The 27993-nt window shown below is 46.9% G+C and overlaps 1 protein-coding gene across 4 annotated transcripts in view; it reads left to right on the top strand.

Annotated features, from left to right (window-relative positions):
- The window catches only part of KCNJ3 (potassium inwardly rectifying channel subfamily J member 3), a 61744-nt gene extending 36571 nt beyond the window's left edge, over positions 1-25173 (top strand). Inside the window, exons 3-8 of one of the 4 annotated variants that reach the window (XR_011739908.1) lie at positions 17096-17195; positions 18191-18327; positions 18964-20444; positions 21358-21484; positions 22714-22788; positions 24740-25173. Coding sequence is in view for 2 of the 4 variants with exons in the window: in XM_065841265.2 (XP_065697337.1) it covers positions 7279-7862 (584 nt within the window). In the remaining 2 variants the exon portion in view is untranslated. Of the gene's footprint in view, positions 1-7278; positions 11197-17095; positions 17196-18190; positions 18935-18963; positions 20445-21357; positions 21485-22713; positions 22789-24712 lie in introns of those variants that run through there. The other 3 variants (XR_011739907.1, XM_071810650.1, XM_065841265.2) reach the window with 3 other exon arrangements.
- The last annotated feature ends 2820 nt before the right edge of the window (positions 25174-27993 follow it).

Here is a 27993-nt window from a genome sequence, read left to right as displayed (position 1 = left end):
CATTAATCCATACAGCACCTTTTTTGCAGTTTTACCTTTGCTGCTTGCATTTCAGGAAATGCCTTTGTTTTTCCTCTTTAACAAAATGTTTTGGTTCTATTTTAATGAACCGTTATTTGAAAGGTGATGAGAAGCATTAAATGCAGAGGTGACCGGGGGTGCCCATCTCCCTTCAGGCTGCATTGGGACATTGAGAGCAGCCAGCGGCAGCCGCAAATTGGCAGAAAGTTGTATTGCACTTCAAACTATCATCGGTCTAATGAAAAAAAATACCCCCTGAAATGATGATGATGGGGAAATGTTAATGCTAAAAATAGCTGTTCTTTCCGAATAGATGGGAAGCGTTAGAGCTTTGTGTCTGCTGAGAAGCCCTTCCGACGGGCTGTGCATTTCCCAGCTTATCCTTTTAACTTCCGTCAAAAATAACCTGGCAATGAACGTGGAGAGCAGGAGCTTGAGAGGATCCTTCGCTCCGAGCTTTGGGTCTGACCTCCCATTTTGGGCTCCTATTTTCTGGCGTATCGCAGAGTTCAGACATCTATTGGTGTTTCAGCTGCAGGGTGCCAAGTGGCCAGATGTTAACAGCTGGGTATCAGACTGTGCCTTTGCTAAATGTGATAAAACCAACTTCTTTTCCCCGTATTTTATCTACATCCCTGGAAGGGCAGAGATTGCTGCAACTGAAGCAACTCCTTCCTTTCTGCAGCTGTAAATCCTCCCTTAGCCGTGTAAGGGTGCAGGATGCGGGTGCTGTGTTGTTATGTCAGGTCTCACGTCAAGTGTGACTCTTGCCCTCACGGCCTTAGATTGAAGCTGTAATTTAGTTTAATTCATAGTAATTGATTTGACATTGCTGGCTGATTCATTTTTAACACTGCTGAATATTTTTGAGGCTTTATGGGTAAACTGTTGGTTTAAGGGAGGTAAGGACCCCTCTGCCAAGTAAAGCGTGTGAAGGGGAGAATCACTCAGCTCATGTCCTGGCATTTTAACGTGCAGGGCTTTAGCTCTTCATAAGGAAAAAGAGAAAAAAATATGACATAAGCATCTTTGTGCATTTTTGGCAGTAAGTTCTGCTGGAGGGTTTCTCTTCGCTCCTGTCCTGGGACGCCAAGATGCCCTTTTTGGTGCCATTGGGACGATGTGCTGTTGAGTTGTCCTAATGCAAAAATAATTCTCTCTTCCAACGACTGGCTAAGGTTAACTTTTCCACATTCCCGTGTTAGAAAGAACAACTCCTGCTGTCCCTGCGCCAGCCCTTGGCCAGCAAACTGCAGCCCAGAAACACCAAAAGATTCAAGGGCAAACTTCTGGCATTACCTCGGAGAGGGAAAAGAGCCACGTAACCTTTGTATGCCTAAATTACTTCTGAAGACTTTCACATGGGGCTGTTAAAAGCTAATTAGTGGTCTGTGATTTGCCAACTATCAGCCAGCTTCTATAATGAAACGTACGAGGGCCACATAAATAACTGTGCCCCTGTGATTTTCTTTTCAAGGCAGTATATTACGAGTTCCAGAAATTGCCTGAATACAGCCAGCTCCTTCCGGGTTCTTTAGAAATTTAGGAATAATTTGAGGTTGTTATAGGATAGAATTAGTCAAAGCACTTATTTACAGATTGTTTTGTCCTCCATCTCCCCCATTATGAGTGTGGTGGGGCAGCTCTCAGTGCTGCTGGTGTTGGGTGGTTTGTGTTTTGCTGTTCTCTGGCGCTTCGGGAGGGACTGGGTACCTGGGTACTTTAGGACAAGTCTAATTTGTCTAAAGACAGCATAACCACGTTAATGACTGTGATTGGGCTCAGGCTTGCAGAGCCCAGCATGGGGACAGAAGGCAAGTGTGCTGGTGACAAGGGAGAGGTTGGCCAAGTCCAGTTGTGTCTGTCACCTGCAGTGATGGGGACAACACGGCCAACACACAGGACAGGACTTTGGGTGATGCAGGATGATGATGCTTTTTTGGTGGCAACGACCGTTGTCCTTTGGGATGCCTTCACCTTCCCAGGAACTGGCCTTATCCCATAGGGAAGCTGAAGCAATCAGGATTGTTAACTGAATTATTAGGGTTTAGGATGCTGGGGAATTCTCACCCCAACATCGTCCCAGCGGCACCAAACCTCCTCTGTGTTACGCGTTCATTGAGTGAGGACATTGGGAGTGCTGGTCCCTGTCAGCATTGGTGTTTCTTGAAATGGAATATTGAGTCTAAACCTGCCATAGCCAGAGACAGAGAAGAATAAATGCTGAAGTACCCTGCTGCCTGGCTGAGGGTGAGAGAACCGCGTCCGCTTTTCCAGCTCGCCTAAGGGCTCTGAAACCGAGAGTTCTACCTTATTAGAAATAACAACTTCTAATTAATAACTTATGATATGACAGAGAGATGTATTATTCTCCGGTGATGGCACTTGCTTCAGATAGAGCAAAGGAGAAGGCATGATTATTAAATAGAAGTTCCTTTCATATCAAACTGGAGGATAGAAGTGCATTGGTGTAGGCTGTGCGCATCCTCCAGAGTGGCTCTGCTGCACTTTATTTAAGGAAGTTAATGGAAATCTTTCCTAAATACCCATGGCTGGAATTTTCCCGTGTTACTGACTGTGGCGTTGTGTGCTGGGCTCTGCAGGGGGATGCCAGATCAGTACAGATGGGTGTAAATGACCGAATTTAATCAGTAGCAAAATCTCTAATCATGTCTGATGAGCTCTCTAACACCATTTCAGTGAGGAGGAGAGTCCCAAAACTTTGCTCTTTCCTTCTTTTAAGCTCATTATTCTTACGAGGTTGCAAATAGAGTCAGCTCTTGATTTCTGTGGAAGGAATATAATTCCTGGAAACAGCGAGAGATAACCTGGGTAGGGATGGTTTGTAAAATATGGGATATTCAGACAAAATACCCCCTTAGCAACAGGGCTTCTGGATGGAAATCTCTTCCCTGGGATGCAGTGAGCAGTGGTTTTGCAGCCTCTGTTTTTGAAATGATGGAGGGGGGTTTTATTGGACACTTTGCTTGGGTTTTATGCTGGAATATGTGCCTAAATGTGCCCGTTTTTCAGGTGCGTTGTTGCGATTTGTATGCAGCCACAGCTTTGCTATCTGCAGAGAACTTTGTGATGGAAATGTGCGTTAGGAGTGATGAACAAAATGCATCGAAACCTTTTACTTTGACAAATGGATGGCTTTTTAATTATATGCGCTGCATACAGCATGTTTGCTTTCAAACGAGACTTTAAAATGTATGTTACAAATGAATATTAATAACATGGGCAACTTGGTAAAATTTTAACAGCCCCATTAACATGATGAAGGTGTAGAAGGATCTGCTGGCTGTGTACCCTGCTGATGAATAACTTCTTAAGGAAGAAAACAAGGCACAAAAAATCCAAAAGCCTTTTGTACCAACAGAAGAAGAGGGGAATGTATTAGTGGGTGTCTGTCAGCAGCCGGACCCCGCGCCTTGGCCTGGCCCAGCACGGCTGCCGGCTCCTGCTGCTTGACGCATCTTCTTTTGTAAAGGTCAGAAAGAAACTGCATCTGCATTAAAATAAAAGGCTTGTATTAATCTGAGCATCACTTAATGGAAAGTAATCCTGAGGCGGTTATCAGGAAGGGCTGTCAGTGTTGGCTCACACCCAGGTGCTCCCGCTTTTGCTGTGGGAAGGAGTGGAAGCACTGGGTGATGTTCAGTTTGGTGCTTTCCCGTCCAGGTGATCACAGAATCATAAAATCACAAATGGTTTGGGTTGAAGGGACCTTCCCAGCTCCCCCAGCGCCCCCCCCCGCCATGACAGGGACATCTTCACCAGCTCAGGTTGCTCAGAGCCCCGTCCAGCCTGGCCTGGGATGTCTCCAGGGATGGTTCAGCCACCACCTCTCTGGGTACCTGGACCAGGCTCTCACCACCCTCAGGGCAACAATTTCCCCCTCGTGCCCAGCCTGAATCTCCCTCCTTTAGTTTAAAACCATCACCCCTTGTCCTGTTGCAACAGGTCCTGCTAAAAAGTTCGTCCTCATCCTTCTCATCGGCCCTTTTTAAGTATGGAAAGACCACAATCAGGTCTCCCTGGAGGTTCTCTTCTCCAGCTGAACAGCCCAGCTCTCTCAACCTGTCTCGGATCATCTTGGTGGCCTCCTGGCCACTCTCCAGCAGGTCCAGCGGGTCTGTTGAAGGTGCAGCTCATGGTGCAAGGAAGGGGAGAGCCCAGCCATGGGCGATGCGTTTCCTCCACCACAAAGGGTGAACCTGGGTGTAGTTTTACCCTTGCAGTGTGATAGTTTTGGGGTGCTCTGAGCAAGACGAGGTTCGCCCAGCGTGGGCTGTTCACACCATCGCTGTTCAGGGACTGTGACACTCCCCAGTGCCATTCCCAACATTAATTCTCCCTAGGAAGGAGCCTGGCCCATGCGTTAGGACACTTGCAAAGAGCTGCAGCTTATTCCGTGCAAGGACGTGGATAATGGCCCCGGTCATCGAGTGCCTTATGCAACTCCGTTGTTATTGCTGTAGCAACACAAAGGAGATGGTTACAGCGGGGCTGTTGTGAGCTGGCAGATCTGGGTGTTTAATAGCAGAACAGCATTGCAGAGCTCAGAGCTGGGAGTCTGAGGCTTTGCTGAGGAAATGGAAAGGGCAGCGAGAGCCGGGAAATGCAGCAGAACTAGAAGAAAACCTGCAAATTGATTTCTTGTCCAAGGGCTTATCAGAGCACGTTTAGCACCTCTTAGCATCGTCTGCTTAGCGTGACAGGTATTCCCTATAATGACAAGCGTATTAGACGCTGCTGTTCATCCCGAGAGGCTATTAAATAATTTGCACCCTCGGGTTTGTTAGTGAATAAGATAAATTGATTTTAAAGAAGAAATTATATACCTGCAAATATTTCTCTCTCTGGTGAGCTTACAAAGGGTGGAACAAAATGTGAAGCTGATTTTCCTGAGTCTCAGCAAATACGTTTTTCGATAGGGAGCAGGTATAAAACCCCTCTGTTGAAAGCCCCATGGCAGCAGCAGGTTTGGGAGATGGCCAGATGATTGAGCAGGAGGTAGAAATAGTCCCACAGCACAGCGGGGATGGGAGAACCTTACCTGGCACGCAGCGGGTCCTGCATCCCGGCGTCGCCCTGGGTGGGCAGCATTGGCCGGGGGACGCTCAGGGATGGGGATGGGGATGGGGATGCAGATAGGGATGGGGATGGGGATGCAGATGGGGATGGGGTGAGGATGGGGATGTGGTTGGGGATGTGAGTGGGGATGCAGATGAGGATGGGGATGCAGATAAGGATGCGAGTGGGGATTGGGATGCAGGTGCCAGCCAGTCCTGTGCACTGGTCCCTTCCCCAAGCCTTGGCAGCATTGCTGACCCACCCATTCCCCCTCCACCCCTTGTTACACTCCCCATGGCATTTTGATAGCGCACCTTTTACTGTAAAGCTTAATTCTTCAGTTTTTAGTGTTGCCAACAGAAAGCAGAAGCCACGCAAGGCATTTCCACCCACGAATCAGCTCTCTGTGGGCAGCGTTGCTGTGGCGGGGGCGACCACCCTGGCAATGTCCCCAGACTGTGGGATCATGCTGGGGGTGCAGCTCCAGCCCCCTCAGCAAAGCCTGTGGCACAGCGAGGTCAACAATCACCAACTTTTCTGTACAGAGAGATTTGCATTTTAAGCAATTTGTTATTTAAAGCGTAGGTCACCGGAGTTAAGCAGCCATCTGCTTCACGGGCACCATGGAGCCAATTCCAAACGTGCCCCGGCCATTTGCATGCGTTATTAGATGCGTTTGTGTGCTAATGAGGTCTCCCTCGGAAGTCAGGTCTGAAGAAGTAGAGGGGGAAAGGTCCGGGAAGGTTCGGCTGATGAACAGCTGCAGGGTGAGGGACACAGATGGGAGAAGTACTCACTCTAATTACCATTTTTCTAAAAATTGCAGGGTTTTCTTCTAAACCCATTAGGTATGTGATTGCTTCCACTTCACTTAGTAAACAGAGCTGAAACACACGGTGCCCGGGTGAAAATACATGGTGAAGTATAAAATCTGTCCTGTTGGGGGCCGGGGGAAGGGGGTGGGATTGCTGGGTCTGGGGTGGGCGAGCTCAGGTGAGGAACCTTCACAAGCAGCAGGAGCTGCGTTTGGTGCAAAAAAACCCAGGGTTTATGTTTTTCTCCTGAGAGATAAGCCATAAATCTGTGAGGTTTACGTCTTGTGATATACTCAGATGTATTTGCGGTAGAAATCGCTATGCAAAAGTAAAGCTTTGATTCCATTAGCAAGAACATGAAGTGCAATAAGATGTTATTTTTCTGGCTGTATGTCACCAGGCGCACATCCATCCCCTCACCATCATCTTTCTTGTGCCTCCCGAAGTTCCCTTCTATTTGCTCCTGCCTCAGAGGCATTCTTGCCAGCTAAGCAGAGGATGTGTTTGCAGAGGTAGATTTAACTTCCTGAAAACAAAATGTCATCTTTCCCGTTTGCTACAGTCGGATAAAATGGCAGGGTAGTTCTATTTACAGATTGCTACACGTACCATTAAAAAAATAAAAGAAGCCGCAACATTTCTTCCGGAAGCCTCCAGCCCTCCATGGCCATGGTTTCCCTCTGATTTCCGAGGTCGGATGGGATGTCCAAGTCTGGGTGCTCGGGCGGAGGGAGGTGGTGGAGGAAGGAAAAGGGCCACGTTGTGCCTCTTAGTCATATTTCTTCTTCCCTGCTAATTTTGTGGAGCTTGTATCTCAGCCTGGCAGCGATGGGTCTGTGAGCAGATTGCCGGTGAAGCCCTTAAAGAGGAATAGGTGGATTTGGTAGGACGTGCCTGCTGCTCGCCGGGGGGTTGGAATGCGCCAGCTGCGTCTGTGCGTACAATGCATAAAGCGTAGGGTATGGTTCCATACGCATCCGTCAGTGTGGTGAAAATATGGAGTAACTTAGTCATACTTTAAGATCCTGACAAGTCCAACTTTACATAACAATTAGCAACTCTCGCTAATTCAGTACCGGGTTTATCAGGTAACCTTGTGTTTCCCTTTGTCAGCAGCAGCTTCAGAAGTGGCCAGAATGGTAGATGTGAATTATTCAGTTACTTTCCTTCCTCTGTTCTTGGCTCCATTCGCCTTGAGGCTGACAATTTAACAGCTATTGTATGTAAATGGTAGGCATGCCAACTCCTTTCCTTTTTTTACATTTAAAAACATTTCATTGAAATGTTCAAAAATCACCCAAGATTCATGTGCATCCAGAGTTGTCCGTAGCTGGTGAGGGTCTTTCTCCCTTGGTCGTTGCAGGGATGACGTGCCAAGCCAGGACGTCCTACACCGAGGACGAGGTGCTCTGGGGTCACCGGTTCTTCCCGGTGATCTCCTTGGAAGAGGGCTTCTTTAAAGTGGATTACTCCCAGTTCCACGCCACGTTTGAGGTCCCCACCCCACCGTACAGCGTGAAGGAGCAGGAGGAGATGCTGCTCATGTCCTCCCCCTTGATCGCACCCGCTGTGAGCAACAGCAAGGAAAGGAACAACTCGGTGGAGTGCCTGGATGGGCTCGACGAAGTTGGCACAAAACTACCTTCAAAACTGCAGAAAATAACTGGGAGGGAAGACTTCCCCAAAAAACTCCTCAGGATGAGTTCCACCACCTCCGAGAAGGCCTACAGCATGGGGGATTTACCCATGAAACTCCAGCGGATCAGCTCGGTCCCTGGCAACTCGGAGGAGAAACTGGTGTCTAAAACCACCAAGATGATGTCGGATCCCATGAGCCAGTCGGTGGCCGACCTCCCGCCCAAGCTGCAGAAGCTGTCGGGGGGCGGCCGGATGGAGGGGAACCTGCCACCCAAACTGCGGAAAATGAATTCGGACCGGTTCACATAACCCGACGGGACTCGGGGTCGTGGTGCGGAGCTGGAACTGCGGGCGGCGAGGGCAGGAGCGGCCCCTCCGCAGCCCCCGGTCATGGTCCCGGGGGGCAGGAGCATCTGTGAGTAACCAACACGGGACGCTGGGTCGGCATGTAGTATCACCACACGCATGCAATAATAGTGTGCAATTTTTGCATATAGTTTTATGGCATGACTCCTACTATATTTATACTGTATATTCTGAAAAAAAACTGATCGGAAAGGGGCGTTCCTTTCCCCTGTATTTCTTAAGAGTAAGTAGTAGGTAAAACATGCGAGTGGGTAACTTTCAGGGTTAAGTTCTAATTCGATTCGAAAAGGTTTATTCATTTTTTTTCAGATGTGGATTGTGATGTTTTGTTCAACAAAGTAGTTACGGTGCATGTCTTTTTTCTCAAAGAGAGGTGTATTAGTTAATTCCTAACACCAAATCTGCTAGCCTTAACTTAACTGCTGGTTTCTAGTTTGTTTTGATGTTTTCTTGGGGTTTCTTTCCCTGCATCTAGGCTACTGAAAAAATTTGAAATGTATTTCATGAAGCATTGCTTAGAGAAGAAACGTGTATTAATAAGCCTAGGGAAAACAATAAATAAATGGATAAAATTCACACTTTAGATACAATTTTTTTAAAACCTTTGTGATTTATATGTGCAAGGAAACCATTTTGAATAAGCCAGACGTGCTTGATTTCTCATGTTAACAGAACAGCTAAACATGAAAAAGGCTGAATGTCTCCATGAAGCCAAACGAGCATTTTTTCTGGATGAGCTGCACCCCAAGGGTAGAGTTACAATTCCCCCTAATCCCGGAGCACCTGGATTCTGCTCCCTCTTGCTTTGGTGGCCCCGTTGGGCCGGTACCGATGCAGGTGCTGGTTGCCAGAGCCGCCGTCTTGCTGCCGGCGCCGTCGCTCCTTACTGCTTTCTCTATGGTGAAAATAATGTTTAAACATGTTCTTAACTGAAGTTGACCCTGTGGGTTTCACAATGAGTAATACTTTGTATAAATGTTTGGTTTGATATCCTTCCGTGCTTGTGTTTGGGTTTCCTTTATCCATCGTGTTGTGCTCCGGCGGGGTCTGGGCATTGTGCGGATGTCCCTGTCATCGTGGCACCCTGTGTCACCTCGAACCCTGCCCAGAACGCTGGAGGTCGGCTGTTGGGGTGCCCAGGGACACCCAGTCATGGTGTGAATTGTGGGGTTGTCCTACGCAGGGACATTAGTTGGATTCGATGATCCTTTTGGGTCCTTTCTAACTCTATGGTTCTATGACCCGTGGTCTGCATTTGGGACCAGGTCACGATGGCTTCCAGGGGACTCGTTGTTGGAGGAGGAGGTCTGGGTGACATGGAGTGATGTGTGGCACCGTCAGGGAGCTGGGTACAAAAGTCACCTCCACCAATGGCCGGGAAAGGGCTTTGTGTGCCATGGTCTGTATGGACCACCCCGGAGACCACAGCCAGGTGGTCCCAGGGATGGACACACATGGGCTGGGAGGTGGAGATGTGGGTGGGCAGTTCTGACTTGAGGACTCTGGACCATCCCGCACCAATGCTGGCACTTGCTGCGTAACTAACAACAGCAGATCTGCCAGTTGTTTGGTTTTGTTGTAAATGTTGACATGGAATAAGAACTCAGAGACTTGGTGCTGCTGGAGGGTCGGCTCCCCCACCGCTGCAGCTCTGCTTTCCTGGCAAGTTGCAATTTATGACCCATCAGCTGTACACCCAAGGACTTTATACTAACTTCCAAAGTTCCTTTTCATCATGTATCGAGATTTTTTGAGTGGCACTGCATGTTTTTTACACCTTCGGCTATGCCGCGATTCTCTGCACGTAGTTGTTGAAGGGCAGCGTGTGCCTCGCTCCCCGTGCGCTGACCCCGCGCTCCACACGCCGCTGAGCAGATTGCCGATGGGGCAAGGGAAAAATCTGGACTTCCTTTCCCCCGTTTGCCAACACTTCCTCAGGTTGTCTTGTAAAATACTGCTGAATTTTGTACCGCGCCTAACTCTTCTACCAGCCCTTGACTCACAGCAAAAATAGCCATGTGCAACTGCCAGGTGTCTACAGTAGAAAAACCACCAAGTCCATGGGTATGAAGTGGTATGATAAATGCTTGATCGATGGCATGGCCGAGTGATGAGTCCTGCCAGCAGCCCTGAGCAGATCCATCTGGTTTCATAAGGAGGGTCTCCAGCAGCTTGTCCTCTCCTCAAAACCTCCTTTGGATTCTCCAGGGTGAGGTTTCCTTCCCTGGGACATGGGGGTCCCAACAGGGGGTTGCTCGTCTTGGCCTGGGTCTCCCACCACCTCATGTGTGGCTCATGGTCTGCTTGACTTTTCTTTATGGAAAGTAAATGTGACTAAGAGCGATGGTGTGTCACCAGCCATGCCCTGGGGCCACCAGCATCCTCCCTCCCGAAATCCCAGCATCCCGTGCCTTTGGGAGGGCCAGAGGGTGTTTTGCTTTGGGCAGCTTTGGGTTGAGTCTGTGCAGGAGATGATTGAATTAAGTAGGAGCAGCGTGGATGTGTCCTACAAACCCAACTTCAAATAGGTGATGGGAGAAGTGCCGTAGCCATAGAATAAATACACTGCCAGTCTGGGTGACTGCAGCTTCCTCGGCAGCCTCTGCAGAAGAAATCTGCGAGTATTGAAATACTGAGAAAGTATCCTCACTTTTATTATATTAGTGCCATATAAAATACTAAGGTATGATTAACTGAAAAGTTCAATTTCTTTTTAATCAAAATATGCACCTGTCCTTGCTGGACGCAAGATTTTGAGGCTTGTGGTTTGTATTGCAATGCGTTATGTATGTTCAGGTGACAACATACGCGTCTTTCATTAATAGGAGTGAAAGTACAAACATAGATTATAACTTTCTTTAGTTATTCATTTTAGGGACTGATTTCTGGCTAATATTTAATTTTTATTGGTGTGGCCACTTTTTTTCCTGGTTAACATTTTAGCCCAGCCCTGATGCTTACGCTAAGAAAAAGTAACTGTTCGATTGCACAGCCGGTCTGTGTTCTCTACTGCTGAATTTATGCTTGAATTCTATTGTAAATTGTACATATTCAGATTAGAACAAACTAAATGCATTTTCTGGCATGCAGTCTTTAACTGTATAAATGTACAAGTTGATTTGAATTATACAAAATAACACACTCTTGTATTCATTAATACTGCAAGCTCAGTTTTATCTAAAGCTATATTAAACTTTCAAAAATTGTTCGGTTTAAATGTGTTTGTTCTTTTAGCCCGTCCACTTTTTATTACTTTAATAAATGACTACGTCTTCAAGCTGTTTAAGGGCTTCTGATTTCACATTTGGTGTGTACAAAAGGCTAATTTCTCCGTTACTCTTGAAAGCAGCAAAAATAAAACCTGGGTTTAGTTGAGCTGCGCTTTGCGGGCTCTTTGGAGGCGGCTGAGCTGGGCCTGCAGGCTCCTTCCTGAGGACGGCGAGGAGCGGAGCTGAGGTGCGTGCTGGGAACCGGTGGGCTCTGTAACCCAGGCAGCCCCGATACGCCAATGTCCTGCTCAATTTCTGAGCTTTACATGAATTTCTGCAGTGCCGTTTTCCTCTCTAGCACAGGGACCGGGGAGCCTGTTTCCCTTTGCAGAGAAAAGTAGGAGTTTTTATCGCTATCTCCCCCATCCAGCCCCAGGAATTAAAGCTCCAGAAATCGATGGAGGCTGCCAGGTCTCTCCCCGTTACAGCAGACCTTCCTCTTTGGGTTTTGCTATAAATTACCCTTTTAGCAGCTGGGTGTCACCACTTGGGGTGGGCAAAATACCTTCTGTGCTAAGAAAGCAAAAATAATACAGGAGTGACTAAATCTGTGTGACAATAGCTGACTTTTTAACTCCTTCCCCTCCGGAGGCTGCTGAACGAGGGTTACTAGAGCATAACCATATTTTGTTTTTCCAGGAGCCGGTCGAACAGCCCAAACCGAGGTGTCGGTGCTCAGAAAACTGAATTAGTGCCTGTAGCGGGACAGACACAACACGGGGCTGTTTCGGTCATCCCGTGTCACCAGACACAGAATACATTTGAATTTATTAATATTTCCTCAGCCGTGGTTGAAACAAAGTGGATTTGCAGTGCTTGCTTAGAGATGTGAAAATGAAACTGTGGGTAGGTTTCAAATACCTCAATATATTGTCAAACCCAGCCAGCAGCTTGAACTATGAACCCCAGCGCGGGCAGGATTTACAGATCAGGTCACCACTGAAGGCACCTACATCCCTATATATGTATTTTTAAATATTAGATGGGGTGTCCACTTTACAAAAAACGCAAAAAAAAAAAAAAGAGGGGAAGAGAAAGAGAGCAAACTCAGCCTAATTTTCCTATGGTTGTAAGTGCTATGTAGCGTGAGCGCGATGCTGGTTTTGTTAATCTGTTTACACCACTTCCAAGCACTCGCTGATTGCTGCAGAAATGCACTTGAATTATTATTCCCCAGACAAACATCTGTGCATCCCCCAGCAAGGCTGGCGGCGCTCGCTGCTCTGTTGGGTTTGACCCCAGCCCCACAGCCAGAGATGCTTCAATCCAGACATTAATTACCTGCTGGCTGAGACTCCTCTGGGTGTTCATCCATCGGACACCCGCATGTGCATCTCCCGGGGGTAAAGGATCTCTTAACCCAAATCTTAGCAGAGCCTGTTGCGACAGGACAAGGGGTGATGGTTTTAAACTAAAGGAGGGAGATTCAGGCTGGACATGAGGAAGAAATTGTTGCCCTGAGGGTGGTGAGAGCCTGGCCCAGGTACCCAGAGAGGTGGTGGCTGAACCATCCCTGGAGACATCCCAGGCCAGGCTGGACGGGGCTCTGAGCAACCTGAGCTGGTGAAGATGTCCCTGTCATGGCAGGGGGGGGCACTGGGGGAGCTGGGAAGGGCCCTTCTAACTCAACATTATTCTGTGATTGTCACCTTGTGGAGTCCCCCAAGGCTAGTGGGTCTGTATAATGCTCACGGACAGTGGGCATCACCAGGCAATGAATGGAGATAAGCCCAACGCCCTGTTTTCTGACTACTAAGCCCAGTTTATGGTCATGACAACCGGGTAACCCAGTGGAACCACTGAGCCTGCCATCACTTTTGTCCCGTCGGATGGGGGATGCTACCGAGGAGCGAGCAGAACACCACACCTACAACCACTTGTGCAATTTGTCCCTGACACCACCTGCCAGCCCACGCCGGGAGGTCCACGGGCACCCACCATCACCACCACGGCCCCGCACAGCCACTGGCATCTGGGTGCCCATCTCTGGTCACCCTGGTCACAGGCTTTGCCGAGATGGTGACGGTTTGAGGAACAGCACGTGCGTGACATGGGGATGAGATGGATGTGCTGGTGACTGCAAACGCTATGGGCTCAGCAGAGCTGCTTCTGCGTCTCCAGGTACAGGGGTAAGGCAAGATGCAGGTAAGAAAATAATAACTACATAATAATTACATATACATTCATAAGAAAATACATAATCGGTGATGTCTGTGTATCCATAATACTATAGGTAACAGCAGTCAAGCTAACTCTTTGCTAATCGAGATTTATTCCCCATTCGCACTCCCCAAACTTTTAAACCCATTTGTAGGTTTAGATAAGCTCTTTGGGCACTGCCTTGGGAATCGGGTCTTTGGACTCGTTCCGCAGCAACTGCGTGTGATGGGAAGGAAAAGAAATTATACAAAATGTCCTATACTAATTGACAATACTGAGAAATCCACACTTAATAGCAAAATTAATTTTTTAAATATAAATTAGCAAAGCACCCCTTTGAGACCATAAAACGTCATAGCATTTTGTTCTTATTCTAATTCGTACATTACAAATTTATATTTTGCATTTAATGAAAATTGGGGAAAACTCTCAACGTATTTCCCCAAATGTTTTATTTGATAATACCTTGTTCCTTTAGCCACAAAATTCTCCTTGCTAATAAGAAAAAATGGCAATGCTTGTACATTGAGACAATCTGATAGTAAATGTGGCGTGCTGGCAATCCAACGCAGGAGTGGCTTTTCTGTCTATCACTGCAGGTTAACCGTGCCTTTGGATGGAGCACATTGCTTTAATAGAGTGCTGGGTAAATGCAGCTTTTGCCGCAGAAATCATCCCCTAATCAGGATGTCTGCAAGGGCAGGCGATGCAAAGCAATGCAAAGCTTCTGCCACCTCCACGGGACACGGGTGAAAATGGCACCGATGTGACATAAAGCATCACAGCAGCGGTACCGGGTGCCAAAGCATCGCAAGAGACGAGTTCAGAAACGAAAACATCTCCTAAGCACGTCTGTCTCTTCCATCTTTCCGCCAAAGTTGTTCAATCTTGCAGTCGCAGTAACGAGATTATCAAAGCCTAAAATACAAATGTGCATCCAAAGAGCGCATAAATACCATTTCCCATTGATGTTTGTAGGAATGTAGTCATTTATTCTGCTTCAGCCATTCACCGTGCCCTAAGTGAATGAAAAGCTCTGAGTGAAGGTAACTGATTTCTCTTTGACTTCTGTTGGTGTGTGAGGGGGGGCCGGGCAGGCTGTGCATGTGGGGCGGCGCTTAAACACCGCGGGACGGGGCAGCGGCTGGAACTGCACGTTCTTGGGGTTTTCCCCCTTCTGAGAACGGAAAAGCAGGAGCTAAAGCTCCAGATGATAGGAATCCAGCCGGGTGGCACTTTTGGTTTGGAAGAGTTGAGAGTGGAAGTGGAAAAAGCTGTAAGAAGGGCTGGGGGGACGCTGCGATGGGCCACGCAGCGTGTGGACACCCAGCTCAGCCGTACCCCAAATGTACACACGAGCACAGGCGTCTGCAAAACCGCGGGCACGAACGTGCCCGTTTCACGCACTATTACAATACAAACGCAATTCTTCTCATTTCGGAAGGAGCTGCTCAGTACACCCAGTGTTGCAACATCACAGATAAACCCATCACACATGCCCCCTAGGACACGGCTGCCGCCTCTGTGTCCGTATACCGAATTTCCTCCTATTTTAATTTCCCCACCTTTTACTTCTGGTTCAGCAAAAGTGCCCTGATGCCACCGGTCACATTGCTTTAATTGCCGATATTTAATGATGCCGCAGGGCTGTATTCTCCAAGGAAAGGTCCCTTCTCCTCTTTTTGGGGAGGAGACCCGTCCTCCTGCCCCCGGAGCCATGGGGTCTCACCTGACAGAGCTGGGGACACAAATACAATTCAAATATTTAATACCATTTAAAATATGTGCCATAAACATTCAAAAAACCTCAGTGGGCTCTTCCTGATGCATAATTTAGAATTTAATATTAAAAAAGACGGGAAGCAACAGTTTCTTTGGCAAGACCTATTCTTAATTTTTATGCAATATTCCTAAAGCATATTTTATAAAGTCAGGGTGTCGTGCATCAGCTCCACTGCGGGTTCTGCGCAGTGCAAATATTTTATAAGCAGTCATTTCGAATTCTGTACACACAATATTCAACTAGACCACAAGTCCTCCGTACAGATACCTTAACACTACTGCATAATTGATGTCTTTTATATTCTATTTTTCCTTGTGCATACACACTTGGGTTGCTCGGCCCTCAGGAAATCTCTGCTAAGGAGACACTGTGAGAAATGTCAGCTATTGCTCTGATACTTCAGTACCAAGTTAATGGAGCAGAAAGACAACAGCGGGGGAATGTTTTTAAGTGCTTGTAGGTCTGGGTGTTGTGAAGACAACTTATTGTCTCCTTTAATCCAGACAGCAAAATCTTAACCTATTAACGAGTGGATGTGCAAAAACCAAAGCTGATTTAGCTGCCAGTCTGTGTCCTCATTCCTCTCGCTGCCCTTTCCGTCCCAGCGGTGTCTGACCGCTGAGCATCATCCTGCCCGGGGCTGGAAACCCAAGATGCGGGAACCTTCGTTCCCTTCTGCCTTAGGAGTCAGAGCGGCTCCAGGCTCTGCCGTATTTGGGTATTGCATGGTTAAAAAAACACTATTTAAATGAGTCTGTTAATGAACTTGGAGTCAAATAGGTATATTTATTTGAATTGTTTTTCTTAAAAAGAGAAGAATGGAGATGCCTGTGGCAACGGCAGGGAACAACCTCAGGGTGGAGGCTGCAGCATCCGCCCAACCTTAGAGCCTTCCACTGGAAATGCTTTGCTGTTTCAAAGCCTGTGCCACAGCTCCTTGAGATCCCATTGCCTTTCCTTGGTGCTGTTGGTTTGGGTTTTTTTGCTGTTGATTTGGCTGGGTTTTGTTTTGATTTTTTGGTTTATTTTTTGTTTGGTTTGGTTGCTTGTTTTGGTGGTTTGGTTTGGTTTGGTTTGGTTTGGGGGTGTTTTTTTTGGTTGTTTGGGTTTTGCGGTTTTGTTGGTTTGGTTCTTTTTGTTGTTGATCTGGGATTTGTTTGTGATTTTTGGTTGGTTCGTTGCGGGGGGTGTGGGTTTGGTTTTGGTTTTCCCCATCAGTCTTGCAGTGGGAATGAACAGGAGGAGGGAAGGAGAGCAGCAGTGATGGGTGGGACGTGTCCATATGGGCATCGCCGCTGAAGCCCCTTCCCTTTAGATAAAGAAACAAATACTAACGTAACTTTTGCTATGTACAAAGTTCAGTTATTCTGGTCAGGCCAGCTGCTGCAGGTTGTCCTTCCATAAATACCTGATCTTCCTGCTAAAGTGGAAGGGATTTAAGAGATGAAACTTGAAGTACATTTCTAGCTCTCTGCTCCAGCGCCGTTTCAGTGGTTTGGTGCACACAGACTTCTGAAGCACCAGGACACAGAAGTAGCACAGACGGGATGCTTTTAATGAGAGCTGAGCTTCCTTTCCGTACTTTTCGGAGCTAGCGTATTAAATATCATTGGAGAAATCCCTGTCCTTCAGGCTGCATAAGGAGAGAGACGGCGTTTCCCACCCCGTCCCCTCTGACAGCCCGGGACGGACACACCGGCACATTTCCATTCCAGCTGGTTTAGTGTGGAAAAAAGCACATTAAAAGCACTCATTCCCAAATCCCATTAACCCCAAACCACCCAGCGGGGCTGTGGGCGGGGGTCCTGTGAACCCCTGGGGCTCCTGCAGAGCATCCTTCCTCCCACCTTACTTATTGTCTGCAAAATATTCCTCTAAAGCAGAGGAAAAGACTTTTAAACCTAATTTATGATGATTCTTCCTGCTCTAGACTTGCCTTTTTTCCTTTGTTGTCTTTTTAAAAGGTCGCAAGCGGCTGTATTGCAGCTTCGAGCAGACAGAGCAGGAGCAGAGGTCCCTTCCTCCCTTCCCACAAACTCTTCTGAAGGCCGCCTTGTGTAAAACGTGAGTAAAGCTTCCCAGCTCCAAGGAGAACACCGGGACCTGAGCCACCCCTGGGCTGCGACAGCCGCTCTCCTCCCAGAGATTTTGGGTCTTGTCCACAGAAATTCATACACGGGATTCTCATGGGATTTCCTTTGTCCCCGTTGTCACCAGCAGATGATTATTGCAAGTGAAATCCAGCTGGTTTGTCACCAGGTTGCGTACCCCGTGTCACCCCTGTGGAGGTGTTGGGGTGAGTTAGATGTGTAAACACCTTTTCCCACTCTTTTTCTCCCCTGGGGTGCATTCAACAGGGAGCACAAAGCGCTGGTTAACGAGGCAGCGCGCATCCCGCTCCACCTCGTAAACCGGTCTGGTAGAAATGGACCATTTGTGGATTATCTGTTTCTATGGTGATAGATCGGAATAAATGTGTGCTGGTCCTGGCTGCCTTCAGCTGCCTCTTTTCTGCAGGGTCTCCATTATCGACAGTAAAAATACAGCATCTAATTCCTTGCAGATCATCAGCTGAGATTTATGGCCGAGATCACAAGCTTTAGCCCGTGAAAAATCACTGTGGCAAAACTGGCTGTACCGGTGCAGTTAATAATCACCAGCATCCCCATACCGGAGACACAGAAATTGCTATACAGGAGGAAAAAAAATCCATAGATGCCCTACATAGTAATAAAAAAGGAGGTGGATTCAGATATGAATTTTTAAAGCTAGAGCATTATTTTGGGGGGTGTTAATGAAAACAAAGCCATGTATTTTCTAAAATATTCCCCTTCCATCCTTAGATCTGGGATGTGCTGTGTCTGAATTGGGCTCCCACATCCCTGTGCACGCACCACGTCACTTCTGGAGTCAGTAGAGTTTAAAATGGAAATATTATCGAATCCTCATACACCCGTAAACGCCCCTGGGAACTGAAGTTGTTCTCAATGTTATCTAAAAACCCTGGGGTACGAGTTTTGCTGGAGTGAAAAACGACTGATACCCTCCTGTCCTCTTAGGATTCGCATCCCAAGTGGCAGCCAGGGCGGTGTCATCGCGCCTCTCCTAAAGCTTGAATATTTCAAATGTGTATGTGGAGACCGCTTTCCTGATAGGGGAAACCTCAACACTCGGGAGAATTGCCCTTTGGATTGAGGTAGGATTGCAATGTTTAAATGTGCTACGCTGCCAAACGCGAGCTTACTGCTCACCTCCTCTGTAGAAATAAATAATATAGAAGTGAATTGCATGATGACTCAGTCCCCCAAGAACTAAAGTCACAGAGCGACTGGACAAACTACAGTTTTGTGGAGCAGAATTGACTATTTTGGTGCTTTTCTGGAGTCGTTGGTTACAAAGGTGAACTCCATCCATTAAAGCCAAAAGCCAAAGCAGAGCAGGTGCTGCAGGGACATCTCCAAACAGGGGCTTTCTTGCCAGGTTACTGTTGTTGAAGGTCCCACGTGCAGCGGGTGCAGGTACAGGTTTCTTGGCATGTGAACCATCCAGTTGTTTAATGTCTGGTGCTGAATGTCGAACTGTTCCAGTGCAGCGCTTTGCTTTGGCGAGTTTTGATGTCAATAACCATTGTAAATAAGCAACAAGCGGCTGAAATGAGAAATGGCCGCTATGTATCCATATATATATAAAACGTTGTCATTTATGGAAGCAGAATATGTCCACACACCTGTATAATCCAAATTTGTGTAATGGGAAAAAAAATCTTGATTCTGACCAAATAACAACCTTATTTGTTTGGATCAGACCTTTTTCCTTTATTTTGTTTTAACAGCCTGTTTGTGTGTGTTCTGGTGGAACTGTGCCCGTAACCCTTGTCTGCAGATATTCCAGAGGATTTGACCAAAGAACTTAAAATTCAGGCTTCTGAGGAGCAGCTGCACTTTGGCGTGTGCTCATTTTTCAGTCCTGCATAGATATTGCTCACGAATATTGCACTAAGATCTTTGAAGGTAATGTTATCATGTTATAAAGTATTCGGGGCAAGAGCATAGGACGTGCCTGGTAGAAGTGATCGATATGTGATAAACACTAATGAACCCTTATTAGACTTACTTCCTAAAACCCTGTTTCATTTTTCTGATTTTCGTCCTCGCCGGTATGGCAGGGAAAGCAGGAGCAAGTATTTCATGTTTGATAAAGTATTACGTGTGCTTTCCATGTTTTTCTGCTCTCAGCAGCCCCTTCTGCAGGGCGCATTGCTATGCGCAGCCAGGCCTGTTTGAAATGTTGTCGCTATTTGTAAGAGAGCTTTTCCCAGTGTTTTGTGTAGAACTGTGTTTTTATGTAGGTGGCTGTGATTCGAGTTGACATTAATTAGAAGAAATGCTAATATACCAGATGGGTTTGTTAAAAGGCACCGTGGAGGAGCAATGAGCACAGTGCTTACGCTTATGGATGTAGTTATATATGTACGACCTACGCGCTACAGCACTGAAGAGAGCGGTATAATGTACTTTATTAATAGCAGAGGAGTTTAGCGCTCTTATTTATGGCTGCGGGTTTATCCTGGCGTCCTGCCCTTGCCACAGTGCACGACGCAGCACGACACGGAGCCTCCGACAGGGCAAAGCTGGAGCGAGAGAAGAGGAACCCACAGGTCAGACATCCCAGCAGCTCTGAAGGCTGAACTTCAGATTGTTGTGAGCTGTGTAACCGGGAGCGGGCTGCATTGCAGCTCCCGCTGGCTGCGAGGCACCGGCCAGAGCTGCATCCCCCCAGCCGGTCATCCCCAGGTGTCCCACGGGGTCTGGGGACGTGTCCCAGCTGTGGGGTTTGGGGACATGTCCCAGCTGTGGGATCCAAGCGCATCGTACGCCATAGTGGGTCCTTCATCCTCCTGGACCCCTCAGTTGGTTCCCAGCCTTCCGGCATGGAGCCGAGCATCCCAACATAGAGCTGAGCATCCCGGTATGGAGCTGAGCATCCCAACATAGAGCCGAGCATCCCGGCACGGAGCTGAGCATCCCAACATAGAGCCGAACATCCCAACATAGAGTTGAGCATCCTGGCACAGAGCCAAGCATCCCAACATGGAGCCGAGCATCCCGGCACAGAGCCAAGCATCCCAACATAGAGCTGAGCATCCCAGTACAGAGCTGAGCATCCCAACATAGAGGCGAGCATCCTGGCACGGAGCCAAGCATCCCTGTATGGAGCTGAGCATCCCAACATAGAGCTGAGCATCCCGGCACAGAGCTGAGCATCCCAACGTGCATGTGGAAGGATGGAGCCAGCCCGTCCTGCAGTGCCATGGTAACCGCTCCCCTTTTTATCCCCAGTGTTTTCGACTTGGTGTTTTGAAGTTAATTATTGAGTGTAGAGCAGGAACAAAAAGGAGATTACCCGCCCCGGTCCCACAGGTTATCTGGGAAGAAAGAGTTTCTTGGGTTTCCAGGCGAGGTCAGGATTAGGGAAAGGTTTTCCTGTAACCATTCCAATTATCCCCATTGCCCTGTGAATCGAGAGGGTTTTGTAACAACACACATTTTATGAAGGATTTGCTACAGCTGTAAAAAAACCATTGGCCTGTATTTGTTTTCTCAGCACACCTGAGCACCCTTGTGGTGTGGGCGGCTGCGTTTGGGGACGGGATTTGCAGGTCCCAGGGGTGGCGGGCAGGACCTGCAGGACCTGCAGCATCGCTCCCCATGCCCTGCCGCGCTGCAGAGGTTGCGCTTTTGCACCCTTGGGACCCCATCCATCGCTGCCAGGCACCAGCGCAGCTTTCGGGATGTGCAAACAGCATTCGGGGGCGGGGGGGTAGGAGGTTTGTTTCTGGCTTTGCTTTATTCTCTCATTTTTCCATTCCTCAACCCATCCTCAAAAATGTCAGTTTTTAAATAATGTGGTGACGCAAAAGTCACTTCAGATTTATTTACTGAAATGATTTGGGCGGTGCAAGATACGCTACGTGCAACACATATAGTGTATGCACTATATACTGTGTCTTTTGAGAAGTACGAAGAGATGAAATTTTGTAAAACATGGGCTTTATTAAGTGTCGCTGGGGAGGGCGAGTGTGCAGTGTGGCCGCTGGTCCAGCGGCTGAGTTCACTGTCGGTTTGTTTAATTTGGTTTTTGAAATGACTGGAAAACTTCAGCTGTGCTGCTGTTTTGTGAGTTCGGAACCTGGCTGATCTATTCAGTGTTCATTTTGTGTTTCTAGTGCTGTGTCTGCCAGAACTACCAGAAGAACCTTGAAACACCTTCCAACCAAGAGGGGCAGTTCAGGGAGCCCTGTTCTTACAAACCCGGCTGGGAATCCTGTCAAGAAACGGGCGTTATTCAATCAGGTCAGCCTGCGTTATTGTCATGCGTACATAAAACCAGTGTTAATTGCTTTGCAAAATGCATTTTTAAAGATTTTAAAATAACCTGTGTTATCTAAGACTATTTGGTGCTATTAATCACCTTACTTTTTAACCTATAAATTAAAAGAGCTAAAAGCAGCTGTACAAATTTAAAAGAGCACAAAGCCTTACATCTTAAAGGTGGGTTACATTTCCTTAGGAAGAGCCACATAGGTTCTGAAATATATTTGCATGTGTTTATATTTTATCTGCACATACTAAGTGGGCATTGCGTCCCTATTGATTTATATTTATAGCCATGTGCATAGAAAGAGAGCAAAACCCCATTAATACTGCACCATTTAAAAACATTCATTGCACTATATTGAAGACAATTATATTTAAAATGTATATTTAAGAGAAAACCCTTTCTGGTAAAAGTGTTGCTTGACAACTGACCTCGGAGAAGCAAGGAAAGGACAGAGGGAACCTGCAGCCTTGCTGCTATTCCTCCCTTTTAAATACCATTCCCATTCTGCAGAGTCAGAAGTCAGCACAGGGATGAATTATATATGGTCTCTGCGAGACTATATTCACACGGACTCAGCCAAAGAGCCGTCCTACGCGTGCTATGGGGATTTTCCTTTCCTAGGGGCTAAAAGGAAAAAAAAATCATTGATTATCTTCCCAGGTTCAGAATAATTATTTTGACTGTTACACTTCGCTATGCAAAATAACGATGGAGGTAGGCGCACTGAAAATGAAGTGGTTTGTAAAGCGTTAGTCGTCGTTCTAAATGTTAAATGTTAATTGGCAGTGCCGTCCCTGATTTCCCTGGGAAGGGCTGCATTGAGTGCTGTGTCACTGCAGCTGTGCAGGGGGGACAGCAGAGCGTGGCCAGGAGCCCCCAGCCCCACACACCCCCCAGGCTGCCGACCTGGCTTGGAGCACTCAGGGGTGATAATGGAATAGCTGAAAACCACTAGAAAAGTGATCGATGGGCTTCAGGTGCCTCCAGAAGCCAAGGGGTTGGTGCTACTTCCATCTTCAGTAACGGGAGATGTGGTAGATATTCAGTGGGAAGCTCACCAGGGTCAATCACCGATCAAGACCATCGCCTATGAAATTCTCCTTTTCCCAGCAGTTTAGCAGTCAGTATATCTATAACAGGCAAAAGCTGTATTCCAGACAGATTATGTAACCAAGAGCAATAAACAAAATGCTTTTTTTAGGCATCACTGTAATTCCTATGAGATTTCACGAAGCAGCAGCACCTCCAGTTTTCCGTTCTTAAATTGCAGCAAGAGGTACGTAAAGTGCATGCAGAGCTCTGTGTCTGCTGTCACTGCCGGTTCAGGCTGAGAAAGGCAGTAATGTAAATGGGGTTTCTAGTGGCTATGTGTAAGTATCCTGGTGACTATTGGTGGCATTCCCACAGCACAGTGTAGCCCCGGGGATTTCAGCATCTCCCAGGAGATGCGGGCACCACGAGTTTGGATTTCACAGGTGGTTACCCACAGAAATCCAACTTGTCTCAGGAGTTAATAGCAAAAAGATTTCAAATTAAAATGGCTCAGGCTTTGACTTTATGCAGTGAAATCACTGGGATAACCGAAGATAATAAATACGATGATAATAAATGTTGTGATTCTATGATGTGAAGGAGGAGCAGCTTTCAGCCCAAGGACCCAAATTTGTGTGTTATCTCCCCGCCTATAGGATGTTTGATTGCACTGGGTACTTATCACCAAAGTTTGATTGTTTCCTTGGCAACCTCTTAGCCTTAATCCCAATTATTTATGCCTTTCAAATGAACAGAAGTAGAGGACAGCGAGCTTTTATTTATAATTTGCAATAGCAACCAAAACTTGCCCCATTTGAGACAAATTTGGACTAGATGGCATGATCTTTCCAGACTTGGTTAATGAGCTGCACCCTTCCGCAACATTCTTTTAAATCACATTTTCATTTATGGGAGACAAATTGCAAAATAATAGCAATTCCAGTAATAATCAGGACCTCTCCATCAGTCCCTGCTAAATAGTGTTAGTGAATTCCGTGTATCTCAGGGCAAGATACATAGATGAAAATACAGCTTGCTGCACAAAGGAATAAAATGCTGGGAGGCGCATAGAGATTAGCAAACCTTTATATATAAAATATATACTCTCATATATATAAATACATCTATATATTTTATACACATTTTTATACATATATAACACTGTGATTAAGAATAATCTACCAGCGTAAATCCAGGGGATCAGGTACATAAGCACATGGGATTTCAGTGTGAAATGGCTGGTTCTACCAGAAAAGTATCACTGAAATACCTCCCAAAAATACAGTTTTATCCTGGTTCCTGCACCATCTCTCCACTGTTACCCTACCAGGTTGTGGTTTTATTTTCAATACAGAAGTATTTGAATATTTGCTGCCGAGGTGTATGGGTGCAGGTGTTGGTAACGCGGAGGAGCAGCCAGCGGCGGGTGGGGATGGCATTGGGTTCATCAGCTGGAGCTTTGGGATGTACCAATGCGTCCATAATGTCCACACGGATTTGGAGTTCCCGAAGGCAGCTGCTGGTACAGAGAGCAGCGGGATCTGGGGCCTCATGTTGGATGCCATTTTCTCTTCAACCCCACACACTTCTAAGCCAAATCCAGCCTGAGTCTGCCCGGCTGCCAACTCTTCCTCTTAGAAGTGAGGTCTGGGAGCAGGATTAAAAGAACAGTTTCTTGACTCTGAATCTCATAATGCTAAATAGATAAATACTGAATAATACAGGGCAACAAAGATGCTGAAGGGAGTGGAGCATCTCCTTTATGAGGAAAGGCTGAGGGAGCTGGGGCTCTGGAGCTGGAGAAGAGGAGACTGAGGGGGGACTCATTCATGGGGATCAATATGGAAAGGGGCAGTGTCAGGAGGATGGAGCCAGGCTCTTCTGGGTGACAACCAGTGACAGGACAAGGGTGCAATGGGTGCAAACTGGAACACAGGAGGTTCTGCTTAAATTTGAGAAGAAACTTCTTCCCAGAGGTTGTGGAGTCTCCTTCTCTGCAGCCATTCAAACCCGCCTGGACCCCTTCCTGTGGAACCTCAGCTGGGTGTTCCTGCTCCATGGGGGGATTGCACTGGATGAGCTTTCCAGGGCCCTTCCAACCCCTGACAGTCTGGGATTCTGTGAAATAGTAAATTGCTCCTTTTTTCTTTTGCATGCGCAACCCCAAGTGGCACATCCTTCGCTGTCACCCTCAGATTTCCACACCTCTGGACTGACATGAGGAGCTGAGGAGCTGCTGCGTCCCACAGCCCCGCCGCTTGGGAGGAAGGAAGATCATCTCAGGAAAGGAGAAATAGAATAGGAGGTGGAGAGGAGGCGTTCTGGGAAAATCTTGGCTCTTTTGAAAGACCCTACTACAGTTGCCCAGAACACCAAACCAGACACACAACCAAACACGCACACACACACGCACAACCAAACACACGCACACACCCACAACCAAATACGCACGCACACACCCCCCCCAAACACACACACACCCCCAAACACACACACACACCCCCCACCCCGAAACACACACACACACCCCACCCAAACACACATACCCAAACACACACAGCCCCCCACACACACCCCCACACCCCCAAACACACACCCCCACACCCCCAAACACACACACCCAACCAAACACACACACCCCCACACCCCCCCCAAACACACACACCCCCCCCCAAACACACACACCCCCCCCCCCAAACACACACACCCCCCCCCAAACACACACACCCCCCCCCAAACACACACACCCCCCCAAACACACACACACGCGCACAACCAAACACACAAGCACAACCAAACACACGCGCACAACCAAACACCCAAACACACGCGCACATGCACCCCCAACCAAACACGCACCCCCAACCAAACACGCACCCCCAACCAAACACGCACCCCCAACCAAACACGCACCCACACCCCCAACCAAACACACACACACACACAACCAACACAAACAAAACCACCAAAAAGCCAACCAAGCAATCAAGCAAACAAAATAACACCCCAAGAAACCAAACAACAACAATTAAAACGAAACCCATAAAAAATCACCAAAAAAACGTACCCAGCAACACAACCGCAGGAGTTATGACAGTCTCTCTGCCACATTCACACATATGTCACCGCCAAAATGAAAACACCTCTTTTTAATTAGCTGGGAGAGCAAAGTGTCACAGGCAGGAGGTGGACAGGTCTGATTTCCCAGCACTTCCCTCCAGCCCCCCGTAATTAACTCCAGCACAGGGACACACAAACCACGGGAGGTGATGGATGCGGGAAGAGACAGAAACCAAACTCTCCCTGCCTGGCATTAATTTGGGTTACAAGTAGCAGCAAAGCTTCACTCCGTACCTGCCCACACGGGCTTCTGTCCACTGGGGATGTTTTTTTATCCTTTCCCCAAGTTTTAAGGCACCTGGAGATGCCCCTGGCACAGCAGCACCCTGATGCCCAGCCCTTCTCTAAGTGCTGGCCGGGATGCACCCAAGCCTTTCTTCTTCCCCAGCTGATGCCTGCCCGCCTGAATCTTTCAGTCACTTAACAGCATTCATTTCTTGAAAAAAAAAAAGAATATTCTGAAAATCTAAATAAAACTAAATATGAAACAAAGTACGGTGGCATCGCTGGATATATTCCACCCCCAAATATTTTCATTTGAGATTAAGCAATATGGCAAATTTTCACATTCAGCAGAAAGAATACATTTAAGTAACAGAGTATCTGCGGACAAATTCAGATGGAAATGAAAAGAAAAAACAAAGGAAAGAGTTTAATTTCCCTGGGCTCCATCTGCAGCCAAGGGAAACAGAGAGCAACGAGCACATTTTACATACATCTATCATCTATCTATCATCTATCTAATCTATCTATTATCTATCTATCTACCCACCTACTTACTTACCTATAGAGAGAGATGACAGATAGATAGATAGATTGATAGATAGATGATAGATAGATAGATGGTAGATAGATAGATGGTAGATAGATAGATGGTAGATAGATAGATGGTAGATAGATAGATGGTAGATAGATAGATAGATGATAGATAGATAGATAGATAGATAGATAGATGGTAGATAGATGATAGATAGATAGATGGTAGATAGATAGATGGTAGATAGATGATAGATAGATAGATGATAGATAGATATGAAACCACTGAGCTACTATAGATGATAACTCTTCTGGGCAAATCCAATATGCAAATACCATAAATATCATGATAAAACAATAAAAAAATTATAATAAAAAGCTTGCAGAAAATGTCTGAAGGGCAGGGCATTTGGAGGGACACATTGCATCCTGGACCAGTCTGGTCTCTGTCACGTTCTGCAGCGTTGGCTGGAGCTCGTGACAACTGCAGAGCGATTCTACACCCTCTCGACACCACGGGAAAGCTGTATAACTGTCTGAAATTTCAGTGTATGCACACAAAGAATATGGAGAACGTGCAGCGCTTGAACTGTTCTGCTTTTTGGAGCAGTTCTCAAGTCTTTTTTTTTTCTGGAGGATTTAATAGTGAACGTTGTGTCTCCCGATGGAGGGCAGTTCTGCTGGGTGGCTGGAGAGGAGCCCTGAGGACGGCGGGGAGAGCCAAATCTCACACATTTCTCTGCACAAAAAGCTTTTCCTCGGAACCATATTTCACCATTTCCCTATATGTTTTACCTAATTAAAACTCCTGGGAGAACAAATCATTTTTAGAGTTGGGATGTGCAAAAGTGTCAGGCTTAGTGCTTGCACTGTAAATGCTTTTGCTAAAAAAAAAATCTTAAAAAAAACCCCAACAACGCCTTAATTCAACCAATTTGTTTTCCTTTTAGTTAAAAACATTCACTGACAGGCGTTTTCAATAAAACAGCATCTAGTGGCTGAATTGCCTTTCCCTGCACATACAAAATTCCCACTGCAACAGGCAAAGGAAAACCAAGCAGAATCTCAATGATACAGCAACGGTGTGCAGAACAGAGGCCTCTGCAAACCATAAGAAAAACAATGGTATTCCTTCATTATTTCTTAATACTGCTGAGTTTGGCTTCCGCTGAGGATGCGCGGGGCAGTTTGGGCATATACACGACATTCAGAATCCCCAAAGAGGCACTCATGGGGAAAAGCTTCAGATTCCCCCAGGTTTGCCTGCTTTTCCCATAGAGAAATTAATCAAATTAACTTTTCCCAGTTGCTGCTGGACCAAACCAGCAAAGGGCACCTCAGCTCCTGCAGGGCTGGTTCCTCACCCCTCATCTGGAAGGTGTATTTCAGCTGTTAATGCGCGGCTGAACAAAACCAGATGTTCGTTAATCTTTCTTTGCAAATGCACAGTAATTTCAGAGTGGCACCTGATAGAAAAATGCTTCAAGAAAATTGCAGGAGTATCACAAACCCATTACCATTCCTGCAATACTCTGCAATCACCGCACAGGAACACCTTTATTTCTCTGCCAGA

Source organism: Patagioenas fasciata, chromosome 7, assembly GCF_037038585.1.
Source record: "Patagioenas fasciata isolate bPatFas1 chromosome 7, bPatFas1.hap1, whole genome shotgun sequence".
Taxonomy (NCBI): domain Eukaryota; kingdom Metazoa; phylum Chordata; class Aves; order Columbiformes; family Columbidae; genus Patagioenas; species Patagioenas fasciata.
The sequence above is the reverse complement of the archived record's forward strand: the minus strand, read 5'-3'. Positions and strand labels throughout refer to the sequence as shown.